General features: G+C 42.5%; 1 protein-coding gene across 5 annotated transcripts in view; it reads left to right on the forward strand.

The window, feature by feature from the left end:
* LOC106608253 (ryanodine receptor 3) overlaps positions 1 to 16,412 on the forward strand; it is a 264,485-nt gene that overhangs the window by 25,334 nt on the left and 222,739 nt on the right. For all 5 annotated transcript variants that reach the window (XM_082977053.1, XM_045721102.2, XM_045721103.2 and 2 more), the window contains exon 2: positions 7,013 to 7,132. In XM_082977053.1, the coding sequence (XP_082833179.1) occupies positions 7,013 to 7,132 (120 nt within the window). The remainder of the gene's footprint in view (positions 1 to 7,012; positions 7,133 to 16,412) is intronic.

Below are 16,412 nucleotides of genomic sequence, written 5' to 3' on the forward strand. Positions count from 1 at the left end.
TCTCTCTCTCTTTCTGTCTCTTTCTGTCTCTCTCTCCCTCTCTGAAATCTTCATTTATACAGTGTTGTTTTGTTGTCATTGCTGCAACAATGTTATCTTTCTGTTGATCCTGGTGTTCTTGTCTTAGCTAGAAACATCGAACTCCATCAGCACTTATCGCCTTGTCTGACATTTATGAGAAATATGACTCCCAACCTCCTCTGTCTATTAGTAGGTCTACTCTACACACTGGCTGGTTGGAACAAGGTGTTAAACTCCACAGTATTCACCTCATTCCTTCCCTTCAGCATCTAGTAGTCTACTTCCCTGTGTCTTCTCTGCCCTCCAACTGATCATGTGCACAGCATGCGTGTCACAGAGTCCTGGGTTTTAGTATATTCACCTTTTCTCAAGTTCAGGTTGGTGGCAGCAGAAGGGGAGTGGTGACAGTTTGTTTGGCTCACCGGGAGCATCAGGGATCTCAGGTTACTGCCCTCTGGATTCATCAGGTCACACAAACACCTGCTCCTGTCCTTTAAGACCAGCTGTAGACAGCCTGCTGCTGCATAGAAAAGAAGAGAGGGAGAGAAAGAGAGAGGGCGAGAGAGACAGGGAGAGAAAGGGAGAGAGAGAGACAGACAGGGAGAAAGAGAGCGAGAGAGAGAGAGACAGGGAGAAAGAGAGGGAGAGAGAGCGAGAGGGGAAAAGAGGGAGAGAAAGAGAGAGAGAGAGAGAGACAGGGAGAAAGAGCGAGAGAGAGAGAGAGAGAGAGAGAGAGAGAGAGAGAGAGAGAGAGGGAGAGAGAGAGGAAAAGAGAAAGGGAGAGAAAGAGAGAGAGAGAGAGAGAGACCGAGAGAGAGAGAGAAAGGGACTTGAATGGGCCGTTGAGACAGTTGGTAGAGCATGGCGATTGCAATGCCAGGATAGTGGGTTTGATTCCTGGGACCACCCATATGTAAAATGTATGCACATAAGACTGACTGTAAGTCGCTTTGGATAAAAGTGTCTGCTAAATGGCATTTATTACTATTATATTAAGACTGGGACTCTGTTGTGACTACTGCCAGGTTTAAGTGACATATGGTGTGAAAAGGATAAGGGGGGAGGGGGGCAAGGTCGAGCTGCTGCTCCATCACTCAGACAGTAGACCTCCAGAGCCATATAGATCAGAGGTGTCAAACATACTGGGCCCAATCTGGCCCACGAGGGGGTCCAATCTGGCCCGCAGGTAGTTTGAGTAAAAAAAATTATATATATTTTACCATGAGGAAGTATAACAAATGTTAGTGCGGCCCACCGGACCTCGTTGAAACTCGAATGCTAAATTAGTTTGACACCCCTGCTATAGATAGACTGTAATGCTGCTCTTTAGCTGTCTAGCAGATAGTTGCAGCAGACCTGGGTGCAATAATTTCAAATGCATTTTCTGGGCTTGATTGATCTTGCCTGGTGCAATGGAGCAAATAGAAAAGCTGCAAAAGTGCAAACCCCACCTATCTGGCACTCCCAGGCAGGCTAAAGCAAACGCTCAACGTATCTGAACGATTTTGCAACCTGGTTTACAGCCTTCTTTCACTGTGCTCTCCATGCCAAGTTTTGATTCCAACGGTTCATTACTGTAGAAACTGTCATCTTGGTCATCAAACAGTTACAAGATAATCACACTACTAAATCACTACTAAAGTAGGAGTCAACAGTTGAGTCATACGTTTATGAAAGTATAGCCTGATGCGCTCCTATTGGTGAATTCAACACCAATTGCGCTGCTTTCGTGTGTTCGGTTTACAGCGCGCAGCGGAGGGAAAGTGTACAGACACGTCACAGTCCTAGCTAGGCTACTAAAATGTTGCAGTCTGGGTTCGGTTTTTAAAGCTTGACAATGATCAACTAAAAGGCTGCCTACTCAAATACAATACATTTTGAGTGCACCATACAGCAATGTTGCATTCAACCGCAGCGGTTCCATGCAGTGCAAAAACATATTTAAAGTTTTAAATGTCACAGCAACCTATAGCTATGTTTTTGTTATTTGGAGATAAATACTTGTTGATTAGGGTCGCAGCATATTATTTACATCTGCAAGCATAGCAGCAAAGGCTGGACGAATATAATTGATCTCTTCTTTATCTCTTCTGTTTTAATTTGTTAAAATACTATATATAGCATCCTTTATTTTATTTATTTATTTATTTATTTCAGACCCCTTGACTTTTCCCACATTTTGATACATTAGAGCCTTATTCTAAAATGGATCAAATCTTTTTTTCCCCCTAATTAATCTGCGCACACCACCCCATAATGACAAAGCAAAAACAGGTTTTTAGAAATGTTATAACATTTATGACAAATTTAAAACAGAAATACCTTATTTACATAAGTATTCAGACCCTTTGCTATGAGACTCAAAATTGAGCTCAGGTGCATCCTGTTTCCATTTATCCTCTTTGAGAGGTTTCTACAACTTGACTGGAGTCCATCTGTGGTAAATTCAATTGATTGGACATGATTTGGAAAGGCACACACGTGTCTATATAAGGTCCCACAGTTGACAGTGTATGTCAGAGCAAAAAACAAGCCATGAGGTCAAAGGAATTGTCCGTAGAGCTCCGAGACAGGATTGTGTCGAGGCACATATCTGGGGAAGGGTACCAAAACATTTCTGCAGCATTGAAGGTCCCCAAGAACACAGTGGCCTCCATCATTCTTAAATGGAAGAAGTTTGGAACCACCAAGACTTTTCCTAGTGCTGGCCGCCCAGCCAAACTGAGCAATCTGGGGAGAAGGGCCTTGGTCAGGGAGGTGACCAATAACCCGATGGTCACTCTGACAGAGCTCTAGAGTTACTCTGTGGAGATGGGAGAAACTTCCAGAAGGGCAACCATCTCTGCAGCTATCCACCAATCAGGCCTTTATGGTAGAGTGGCCAGACGGAAGACACTCCTCAGTAAAAGGAACATGACAGCCCACTTGGAATTTACCAAAAGGCACCTAAAGGACAAACAAGACAAAGAATATTCTCTGCTCTGATGAAACCAAGATTGAACTCTTTGGCCTGAATGCCAAGCGTCACGTCTGGAGGAAACCATCCCTATGGTGAAGCATGGTGGTGGCAGAATCATGCTGTGGGGATGTTTTTCAGCATCAGGGACTTGGAGACTCTTCAGGATAGAGGCAAAGATGAACGACGCAAAGTACAGAGAGATCCTTGATGAAAACCTCAGGACCTCAGACTGGGGCAACGGTTCACCTTCCAACAGGACAACGACCCTAAGCACACAGCCAAGAAAACGCAGGAGTGGCTTCGGGACAAGTCTCTGAATGTCTTTGAGTGGCCCAGCCAGAGCCCGGACTTAAACCTGATCGAACATCTCTGGAGAGACCTGAAAATAGCTGTGCAGCAACGCTCCCCATCCAACCTGACAGAGCATGAGAGGATCTGCAGAGAAGAATGGGAGAATCTCCCAAAAGACAGGTGTGCCAAGCTTGTAGTATCATACCCAGGAAGACTTGAGGCTGTAATCGCTGCCAAAGGTGCTTCAACAAAGTACTGAGAAAAGGGTCTGAATACTTATGTACATTTAATATTTCGTAACGTAACAAAATGTGGAAAAAGTCAAGGGGTCTGAAAACTTTCCGAAGGCACTGTATGTGTGGCCTGCAAATGAGTTGTGTTTTTTTTCTCGATTTGGCCCTTACACTGATTGAGTTTGACACCCCTTTCCTACATAGTGCACAACCTATTGGCCCTGGTCAAAAGTAATGGGCTATATAGGGAATAGGGGACTATTTGAGATACAACCCACCAGTCATTTAGAAGGAGTCGCTGCCAGGACTGGAGTGCCTTGGCCCGGACTCTGGGCCAGCATCATTGTTTTCTTCCTGTAATCCACTGAGAGGGAGAGAGAGGGCTGTGCTATAGGTTAATTAAGACATCAAACTTGCTTCCAGGGAGTTCTCGGGCCAAGTCTGTCGAGCCCCTGGTGGGCCCCCTCTGGACATTTCACTTGAGGGGAAATCACTCAGACCTCAAGCCTCCGTTATGGAGTGTAACAGTAAAGTATATTACAGTCAATTCTGGATTACTATGACCAATATTTTCATGTTTATAATGGCATTGTTATGGCTTTTTGTGGGGCAATCATTTTGAATATTATTCCTATGCTGTTGCATGATGTTGTTGGTGTGAAACTAAGCATCAGCTGTGGTGAGGATAGCACTGGGATTCTATTAAATGACTCATAAGTAATTATGTGGTTGAGAGGGTCAACAGACATAGGCTGGGTTTCAGATGCTATCCTATATGGGATCAGAGGTGCAGGGTTTAAGGTATAAGCTGGTGTAATTGGTGGGAACTGATACCAGACAGCATTACCTCATCAGGTAGATGAGATGAGAGCCAGTGTGACTCCAAAACAATGCTTCAACAGGCCTGGGTTGGTAGCTCCAGCTGTGTGAGGTGGGCAGGATCCAATGAATTATTGCCGCTCGAATAGAGCCAGAGAGACAGAACCATAGCAACCCTCGGCTCCGATTAATGTGAGACGTGATCTGGCAGGAGAGACTGTGAGAGAGAGAGAGAGAGAGAGATGGAGGCCCGTCAGTAAAAATGTCAGAGACACAAATCAATATCTGTGGCCTGTGTGGGAGTTGCCAAGGAAAACAGAAAGAGAGAGATGGAGGAGTGATTATAGGATCTTCCTCTTCCGCAATAAACCCAGGGTCGTATTCACTAGGAACGAAACGGAAGCAAGCTCCCAAAACGGAGAGGGATTACCTGAATTTGTCAATTCAAAAATGCTTGTTCTTGTTTGCCGTTGCAAAACGTTTTGCTACGGTGTCGGCGTGCACTCATGAATATGACCCAGGTCTCCTTGAATCAGTTAGATAATGGAACCGGGTTGAAAACAAGATTTCAGAACCTAGTTTTCATGGGTAATATATTTATTCTGGCAGTAGAAGGGCTCTAACTTTTTGGGGGGCTTTTTGATGCTGTTTTTGATGCAACTATCGATGGGTTATCCTTTCCGGTACTTTCTAAACGCTTTCCCCTGATATGATTGTATGTACTGATAAAACAGCTGATTCCATTAAATATTCTGTACTCAGGTTGTTGTTATGATCCTCTCATAACATTCATAAATCTTGCATGGCCCTGCTCAGCATAATGACCCTCCAGCACTTGATGCGTTTTGCAAGGGTGGAGAAACCAGCTCGGTCTCATAGACTAGACGTAACATAGTAAATGTAAATCCAGGACACTCAAATTAGTATGATAAGTTACGTTTGGTATGGTTACATAAGACAGAATGTTACTTAAAACCTCTACAGGATCGGTGGGTCCCCTGCGGGACAGTTGAGCTAACGTAGGCTAATGCGATTAGCATGAGGTTGTAAGTAACAAGAAAATTTACCAGGACATAGACATATCTGATATTGGCAGAAAGCTTAAATTCTTGTTAATCTAACTACACTGTCCAATTTACAGTAACTATTATAGTGAAATAATACCATGCTATTGTTTGAGGAGAGTGCACAGTTTGGAATTTGAAAAGTTATTAATAAACCAATTAGGCACATTTGGGCAGTCTTGATACAACATTTTGAACAGAAATGCAATGGTTCATTGGATCAGTATAAAACTCTGCACACACACTGCTGCCATCTAGTGGCCAAAATCTAAATTGAGCCTGGGCTGGAATAATACATTATGGCCTTTATCTTGCATTTCAAAGATGATGGTACAAAAAAAATACAAAAAAAAGTTTGGTTTTTTCTTTGTATTTCCTTTTACCAGATCTCATGTGTTATATTCTCCTACATTCTTTTCTCATTTCCACAAACTTCAAAGTGTTTCCTTTCAAATGGTATCAAGTATATGCATATCCTTGCTTCAGGTCCTGAGCTACAGGCAGTTAGATTTGGGTAAGTCATTTTAGGCAAATATTGAAAAAAAGGGTTCGAATTGTCTCTTGCATACTGACCACAGTGCTCGCGTCGCAAAATAAAAGTACACATACATGTTATTCAATCATTGCACCCACACTGCTCGCGCGCGCCAACGAGCGTCTGCGTTGCCAAGCGCTAAAATAGAAGTCAGTTCTATTTGTGATGCTGAACGCGGTGCAAGTCCTGCCTCTCCTATCTCCTCATTGATTTATAGAAGAAGATACCCACGTGCCATCTCCTCATTGGTTATACCCACGTGGGTGATTGAAAGATGAACTGAGGTCGGCCGGTTGTGGTAACACACCTTATTATGAAAGTTAGATGCCAATCGCCATATAAAGTCCAAAGAAGAAAAGCCTGGAAGGAGGACAGATGACTAGAAAGGATTTGGTTGACCGTTTTATGTGTGGATTAATTGTCGGAGTAGAGGAGCTTGTGCATTTCAGGTGAAATAACAACTCAACGTTTATATCCTAGGGCAAATGAGCTAGCAACAGCAAGCTAGCTAAATAGGACAAATTAGCTAGCTAAATTTAAATAAATGTTTAATGCTTTTCTACCTGTTCCCAATTTTATTATAGTTGGTTCAGAGTTTGTTTTGATATTTCAACCTGCGTGTCGTGATCGCGTCTGGTGTGGGGGTTCAAAATCAATTTGCGCACGATGGTGCATGATGGCGCACACGTGCGTCCGGTTTGGGCATGGTGTTAGGTGTTCCACTGAGACGGGTGACCTATTTTAAACCCAATATCAAGTGTCTTGCTTTCTCTCCTTGTCTCCTTTTCTGATGAGAAAGAGCTGGACTGATAAAAGTAAAAAAGCTAGCAGGCATGACGACAGAATAGCAAGTACAGTTGAGCAGAAAACAAACTAAAAGAGAGTACAATTAGCTGTTTTGCTTGTGTTTGCTTGTGTTGTTATTCTCTAAAGTGAAGAGAGGCCATGTTAGACTACAGATAAGGAAATGCTTCACCCTCGTTTGCTTGCATTTAGGGAATAGTGTTGTTCAGAATCTTAATACTGTCTCCTCTCCTCTCCTCTCCTCCCCTCCCCTCCTCTCCTCTCCTCTCCTCTCCTCTCCTGACAGGATGATGAGGTGGTGCTGCAGAGTGTTGCCACCATCCAGAAGGAGAATCGCAAGTTTTGTCTGTCCGTGGAGGGACTCGGAAATCGACTATGCTTCCTAGAACCTACATCTGAGGCTAAGGTGAGTGGAGTGTCCATCAGTGCTTGGTATGGACTAGTTTTGACTGCATTTAAATACTTTCAAAGTCTCTTTGATTATTTCCGGTGTTATTAAGCATTCATACAAAAAGATTGTCACCTTAGAGGCAAAATAGTCTCATGTGAATCTCAAAGACATATTTTGAGTCTGACTCCCCACCATATTCCTGCTTGGTAAATGGCTATGATAACCCCAAACAAGTACATACTGCTTTAGAATGTCAATCAGCAACAGACACTATTTTATAGAGTTCTAATCTAATGGACCGACCATTTAAAATGAGAATAGCTGTTTGTTGGAATTCTGATTCTATTCTCTGAAGTCTGTTATGTTAATGGTTCTAAGAATCCTGTGACACAGCACCATGACAACAGCAACATTCTCTGAACCCGTTGAACTTCTCAAGCTGTCAATCAGGGAATACTCAGCTGGTTCAGGAGATGGGCATAAGGAAGTTAAAACACATTAGCCTGGTTCCCGATCTGTTTGTGAGGTATAGCCAATGAGTTAGCTGTAGAGCACAAACCGATCTTGAAAGTCATGAAAGTCTTATCTTTCTTCAGAAATGAGCATGATAAGAGGTTTTCGGTATTGTAATATAGATCCACTCATCACAGAACATTGACTTGAATGGGAATACCTGTTCTAGTCAGTCTTTTTCTATGCTATTCATTACATCTTGCACATACAGTAAGTACAGTACACACATTGTTACAGCACATACAGCACATATAGTATATACAGTACATACAGCACACCGTGCACAGTAAACAGCACAAACAGTACATACAGTACATACAGTACATACAGTACACAGTACATACAGCACATACAGTACATGCAGTACACAGTACATACAGTACATGCAGCACACAGTACATACAACACACAGTACATACAGTACATACAGCACATACAGCACGTACAGTACATACAGTTCATACAGCACACAGTACATACAGCACATACAGCACATACAGCACATACAGTTCATACAGTACATACAATACATACAATACATACAGCACATACAGCACATACAGCACGTACAGTACATACAGTTCATACAGCACACAGTACATACAGCACATACAGCACATACAGCACATACAGTACATAAAGTACATACAGCACATACAGTACATACAGCACATACAGTACACAGTACATACAGTACATACAGCACATACAGCACACAGTACATACAGCACATACAGCATATACAGCACATACAGTACATACATCACACAGTACATATATCACACAGTACATACAGCACATACAGTACATACAGTACATACAGTACACAGTACATATATCACACAGTACATACAGTACATACAGCACATACAGTACATACAGCACATACAGCACACAGTACATATATCACATACAGCACATACAGTACATACAGCACATACAGTACATTCAGTACATACAGCACATACAGTACATACAGCACACACAGCACATACAGTACATACAGTACATACAGCACATACAGCACATACAGTACATGCAGTAATACAGCGCACACAGTACATACAGCACACAGTACATACAGCACATACAGTACATACAGCACATACAGTACATACAGCACACAGTACATACAGCACAACTAGCACATGCAGCACATACAGCACATACAGTACATACAGCACACAGTACATACAGTACATACAGCACACAGCACATACAGCACATACAGTACATACAGCACACAGCACATACAGTACATACAGCACATACCGCACATACAGTACATACAGCACACAGTACACAGCACAAACAGCACATACATCACACAGTACATACAGCACATACAGTACATACAACACACAGTACATACAGCACAAATAGCACATGCAGCACATACAGTACATACAGTACATACAGCACACGGTACATACAGCACACAGTACATACAGCACATACAGCACATACAGTACATGCAGCACACAGTACATACAGCACATACAGTACATACAGTACATGCAGCACACAGTACATACAGCACATACAGTACATACTTCACATACAGTACATACAGTACATACAGTACATACAGCACACAGTACACACAGCACATACAGTACATCAGCACATACAGCGCCTACAGCACAAACAGCACATTCTTGCAAAGTTGGTGTCTAATAACTTCTAATTGTACATGGAAACTTTCCCAATTTGCAATTAACTCACAATGACCTGATCATTGCTCCTGTTTCACAGATAAATTAAGTTCGTAATAATGACTGAGATGCATTTTCGCCTTTAGATTGTGTGTATTCAGAGATATTACTGCACATAAACTGACTCACTCAGAGATATTACTGCACATAAACTGACTCACTCAGAGATATTACTGCAGATAAACTGACTCACTCAGAGATATTACTGCAGATAAACTGACTCACTCAGAGATATTACTGCAAATAAACTGACTCACTCAGAGATATTACTGCAGATAAACTGACTCACTCAGAGATATTACTGCAGATAAACTGACTCACTCAGAGATATTACTGCAGATAAACTGACTCACTCAGAGATATTACTGCAGATAAACTGACTCACTCAGAGATATTACTGCAGATAAACTGACTCACTCAGAGATATTACTGCAGATAAACTGACTCACTCAGAGGTATTACTGCAGATAAACTGACTCACAGACAGTGAAAGGCTGCAGTCAGTGATGATATAGAAATATGTGAAAGTTGAGAAAACCATCTTTCAATGTTTTGGTACTACTGTTGGAGAGACATTCTTTGTATACACCCATTCAGCATTGTTAATACAAAAACAGTTCAGCAGGTAGATCACACTAGATATGATTACACTGTGATTACAGTTCCTCTCTATGATTACACTGTGATTACAGTTCCTCTCTATGATTACACTGTCATTACAGTTCCTCTCTCCGTGATTACACTGTCATTACAGTGCCTCTCTATGATTACACTGTGATTACAGCTCCTCTCTATGATTACACTGTGATTACAGTTCCTCTCTATGATTACACTGTGATTACAGTTCCTCTCTATGATTACACTGTGATTACAGTTCCTCTCTATGATTACACTGTGATTACAGCTCCTCTCTATGATTACACTGTCATTACAGTACCTCTCTATGATTACACTGTGATTACAGTTCCTCTCTATGATTACACTGTGATTACAGTTCCTCTCTCCGTGATTACACAGTCATTACAGGCCTCTCTATGGTTACACTGTGATTACAGTTCCTCTCTATGATTACACTGTGATTACAGTTCCTCTCTATGATTACACTGTGATTACAGTTCCTCTCTATGATTACACTGTCATTACAGTGCCTCTCTATGATTACACTGTGATTACAGTTCCTCTCTATGATTACACTGTGATTACAGTTCCTCTCTCTATGATTACACTGTCATTACAGTGCCTCTCTATGATTACACTGTGATTACAGTGCCTCTCTTTGATTACACTGTGATTACAGTCCTCTCTATGATTACACTGTGATTACAGTTCCTCTCTCTATCATTACACTGTGATTACAGTGCCTCTCTCTTTGATTACACTGTGATTACAGTGCCTCTCTCTTTGATTACACTGTGATTACAGTGCCTCTCTATGATTACACTGTGATTACAGCTCCTCTCTATGATTACACTGTCATTACAGTTCCTCTCTTTGATTACACTGTGATTACAGTTCCTCTCTCCGTGATTACACTGTCATTACAGTTCCTCTTTATGATTACACTGTCATTACAGTTCCTCTCTCCATGATTACACTGTCATTACAGTTCCTCTCTATGATTACACTGTCATTACAGTGCCTCTCTATGATTACACTGTGATTACAATGCCTCTCTTTGATTACACTGTGATTACAGTTCCTCTCTTTGATTACACTGTAATTACAGTACCTCTCTATGATTACACTGTGATTACAGTTCCTCTCTCTATGATTACACTGTGATTACAGTTCCTCTCTCTATGATTACACTGTGATTACAGTTCCTCTCTCTATGATTGCACTGTGATTACAGTTCCTCTCTCTTTGATTACATTGTGATTACAGTACCTCTCTATGATTACACTGTGATTACAGTTCCTCTCTCTGATTACACTGTGATTACAGTTCCTCTCTCTATGATTACACTGTGATTACAGTTCCTCTCTCTGATTACACTGTGATTACAGTTCCTCCCTCTTTGATTACACTGTGATTACAGTGCCTCTCTATGTTTACACTGTGATTACAGTGCCTTTCTATGATTACACTGTGATTACAGTTCCTCTCTATGATTACACTGTGATTACAGTTCCTCTATGATTACACTGTGATTACAGTTCCTCTCTCTATGATTACACTGTGATTACAGTGCCTCTCTCTTTGATTACACTGTGATTACAGTGCCTCTCTATGATTACACTGTGATTACAGCTCCTCTCTATGATTACACTGTCATTACAGTTCCTCTCTTTGATTACACTGTGATTACAGTTCCTCTCTCCGTGATTACACTGTCATTACAGTTCCTCTTTATGATTACACTGTCATTACAGTTCCTCTCTCCATGATTACACTGTCATTACAGTTCCTCTCTATGATTACACTATCATTACAGTGCCTCTCTATGATTACACTGTGATTACAATGCCTCTCTTTGATTACACTGTGATTACAGTTCCTCTCTATGATTACACTGTCATTACAGTTCCTCTCTATGATTACACTGTCATTACAGTTCCTCTCTATGATTACACTGTAATTACAGTTCCTCTCTTTGATTACACTGTGATTACAGTTCCTCTCTCTATGATTACACTGTCATTACAGTTCCTCTCTATGATTACACTGTCATTACAGTGCCTCTCTATGATTACACTGTGATTACAGTGCCTCTCTTTGATTACACTGTGATTACAGTTCCTCTCTATGATTACACTGTCATTACAGTTCCCCTCTATGATTACACTGTGATTACAGATCCTCTCTTTGATTACACTGTGATTACAGTTCCTCTCTATGATTACACTGTGATTACAGTTCCTCTCTCTATGATTACACTGTGATTACAGTTCCTCTCTCTATGATTACACTGTGATTACAGTGCCTCTCTCTATGATTACACTGTGATTACAGGTCCTCTCTCTATGATTGCACTGTGATTACAGGTCCTCTCTCTTTGATTACATTGTGATTACAGTACCTCTCTATGATTACACTGTGATTACAGTTCCTCTCTCTGATTACACTGTGATTACAGTTCCTCTCTCTATGATTACACTGTGATTACAGTTCCTCCCTCTTTGATTACACTGTGATTACAGTACCTCTCTATGATTACACTGTGATTACAGTTCCTCTCTCTGATTACACTGTGATTACAGTTCCTCTCTCTATGATTACACTGTGATTACAGTTCCTCCCTCTTTGATTACACTGTGATTACAGTGCCTCTCTATGATTACACTGTGATTACAGTTCCTCCCTCTTTGATTACACTGTCATTACAGTTCCTCTTTATGATTACAGTGTCATTACTGTTCTCTATTTAAAAAACTAAAAACATTGCATTGGGACAAATCATCAACTATATCTTGTAATAAATAATGTAGAAAATTAGCACGTTGATTTGACTAAACTGCTTGGAGTAACCCTGGACTTTAAACTGTCATGATCAAAACATATTGATGCAGTAGTAGCTTAGATGGGGAGAAGTCTGTCTATAATTTTAATTTATTTTATCTTTATTTAACTAGGCAAGTCTGTTAAGAACAAATTCTTATTTTCAATGACAGCCTAGGAACAGTGGGTTAACTGCCTTGTTCAGGGGCAGAACGACAGATTTGTACCTTGTCAGCTCGGGGATTCAAACTTGCAACCTTTCGGTCGCTAGTCCAACGCTCTACCCACTAGGCTACGCTGCCACCCCATAATAGAGCGCTGCTCTGCTTTCTTATCAACACTATCAACAAGGCAGGTCCTACAGGCCCTAGTTTTGTCACACCTGGACTACTGTGCCCTTGTGTGGTCAGGTGCCACAAAGAGGGACTTAGGAAAATTACAATTGGCTCAGAACAGAGCAGCACGGCTGGCCCTTAAATATACACAGGGAGCTAACATCAATGACATGCATGTCAATCTTTCATGGTTCAAAGTGGAAGAGAGATTGACTTCAACACTGCTTGTATTTGTGAGAGCTATTGACATGTTGAATGCACCGAGCTGTCTGTCTAAACTACTGGCACACAGCTCGGACACCCACGCATACCCCACAAGACATGCCACCAGAGGTCTCTTCACAGTCCCCAAGTCCAGAACAGACTATGGGAGGCGCACAGTACTACATAAAGCCATGACTACATGGAACTCTGTTCCACATCAGGTAACTGATGCAGCAGTAAAATTAGATTTAAAAAACAGGTGAAAATACATATTGTGGAACAGCGGAGACTGTGAAGAGACACACACAAAGGTACAGACACAAGCATACGCACACTCACGCTCTCACACCCACTCTACACTCACGTACATTGTTATATTGTTGTATGGTGGTATTATACATGTTGTATTGTAGATATGTAGTGGTGTAATAATGGTACATGATGTACTGTTTTATATTTATTTATGTGTAAGGTAAGTGCCTTAATGTGTTTGGACCCCAGGAAGAGTAGTTGCTGCCTTGGCAACAGCTAATGGGGATTCCTAATAAATACAAATACAAATTGCACATCTTTCTTCCCTCCCTGGGTGTCCTATATCACACTGTTCTCTCTTCATCTGTCTGCCCTCCCTGGGTGTCCTATATCACACTGTTCTCTCTTCATCTGTCTGCCCTCCCTGGGTGTCCTATATCACACTGTTCTCTCTTCATCTGTCTGCCCTCCCTGGGTGTCCTATATCACACTGTTCTCTCTTCATCTGTCTGCCCTCCCTGGGTGTCCTATATCACACTGTTCTCTCTTCATCTGTCTGCCCTCCCTGGGTGTCCTATATCACACTGTTCTCTCTTCATCTGTCTTCCCTCCCTGGGTGTCCTATATCACACTGTTCTCTCTTCATCTGTCTGCCCTCCCTGGGTGTCCTATATCACACTGTTCTCTCTTCATCTGTCTTCCCTCCCTGGGTGTCCTATATCACACTGTTCTCTCTTCATCTGTCTGCCCTCCCTGGGTGTCCTATATCACACTGTTCTCTCTTCATCTGTCTTCCCTCCCTGGGTGTCCTATATCACACTGTTCTCTCTTCATCTGTCTGCCCTCCCTGGGTGTCCTATATCACACTGTTCTCTCTTCATCTGTCTGCCCTCCCTGGGTGTCCTATATCACACTGTTCTCCTTTCATCTGTCTGCCCTCCCTGGGTGTCCTATATCACACTGTTCTCCTTTCATCTGTCTGCCCTCCCTGGGTGTCCTATATCACACTGTTCTCTCTTCATCTGTCTTCCCTCCCTGGGTGTCCTATATCACACTGTTCTCTCTTCATCTGTCTGCCCTCCCTGGGTGTCCTATATCACACTGTTCTCCTTTCATCTGTCTGCCCTCCCTGGGTGTCCTATATCACACTGTTCTCTCTTCATCTGTCAGCCCTCCCTGGGTGTCCTATATCACACTGTTCTCTCTTCATCTGTCAGCCCTCCCTGGGTGTCCTATATCACACTGTTCTCTCTTCATCTGTCTGCCCTCCCTGGGTGTCCTATATCACACTGTTCTCTCTTCATCTGTCTGCCCTCCCTGGGTGTCCTATATCACACTGTTCTCCTTTCATCTGTCTGCCCTCCCTGGGTGTCCTATATCACACTGTTCTCCTTTCATCTGTCTGCCCTCCCTGGGTGTCCTATATCACACTGTTCTCTCTTCATCTGTCTGCCCTCCCTGGGTGTCCTATATCACACTGTTCTCTCTTCATCTGTCTTCCCTCCCTGGGTGTCCTATATCACACTGTTCTCTCTTCATCTGTCTGCCCTCCCTGGGTGTCCTATATCACACTGTTCTCTCTTCATCTGTCTGCCCTCCTTGGGTGTCCTATATCACACTGTTCTCTCTTCATCTGTCTGCCCTCCCTGGGTGTCCTATATCACACTGTTCTCTCTTCATCTGTCAGCCCTCCCTGGGTGTCCTATATCACACTGTTCTCTCTTCATCTGTCAGCCCTCCCTGGGTGTCCTATATCACACTGTTCTCTCTTCATCTGTCAGCCCTCCCTGGGTGTCCTATATCACACTGTTCTCCCTTCAGATCATGGTAATGGGTTAGATGAAGAGATGTTGCCTGAGCTGTCCACACACAGTCAGCACGTCTCCCGTCTTCATTGATCAAGACACGTTAACACAGAACAGAGACAAGGGGAACTGTGTGTGTGTGTGTGTGTGCGTGTGCGTGTGCGTGCGCGTGCGCGTGTGTGTGTTGAGTCCTATTATTTTGTTTCACACACCTGTTTCCATATTTCCTGGCAGGAGACAGCTTGGTAAATCCGCTTTGTCTTTTCTGAGGTGTCTGCGTCTCTGTTAAGGAAGCTGTTGTTCATCACACCGTTAAAGGAATAGTTATCCTACAATGCTCTCCCCAAAATATACCTTTAATAAAAGGAAATTCATGGTCTGGCACCAATCTTGACTTACTTCCTTGTTGACATCTATCCTTCTATCCTTGTTGAGCTCATATAATATATTTTATATTTCTACTTACAACACCAATTTATTCACTTGGATATCCAGGAAGTAGCTACTCTCCACGTACAGTATTGTATAATTCCCTGATCCTCCCTTACCTTTGTAATAATGACAAAGGTAAACTCTACTGAGGGTGTCTCCCCAGGAACAGGGTTGGAGTTAAAACCTACAGGAGGGTATCTCTCCAGGAACAGGGTAGGAGTTAAAACCTACAGGAGGGTGTCTCTCCAGGAACAGGGTTGGAGTTAAAACCTACAGGAGGGTATCTCTCCAGGAACAGGGTAGGAGTTAAAACCTACAGGAGGGTGTCTCCCCAGGAACAGGGTTGGAGTTAAAACCTACAGGAGGGTGCCTCTCCAGGAACAGGGTAGGAGTTAAAACCTACAGGAGGGTGTCTCCCCAGGAACAGGGTTGGAGTTAAAACCTACAGGAGGGTATCTCTCCAGGAACAGGGTAGGAGTTAAAACCTACAGGAGGGTATCTCTCCAGGAACAGGGTTGGAGTTAAAACCTACAGGAGGGTGTCTCCCCAGGAACAGGGTTGGAGTTAAAACCTACAGGAGGGTATCTCTCTAGGAACAGGG

This window comes from Salmo salar, chromosome 06 (genome assembly GCF_965601325.2).
Source record: "Salmo salar chromosome 06, fSalSal1, whole genome shotgun sequence".
NCBI lineage: Eukaryota > Metazoa > Chordata > Actinopteri > Salmoniformes > Salmonidae > Salmo > Salmo salar.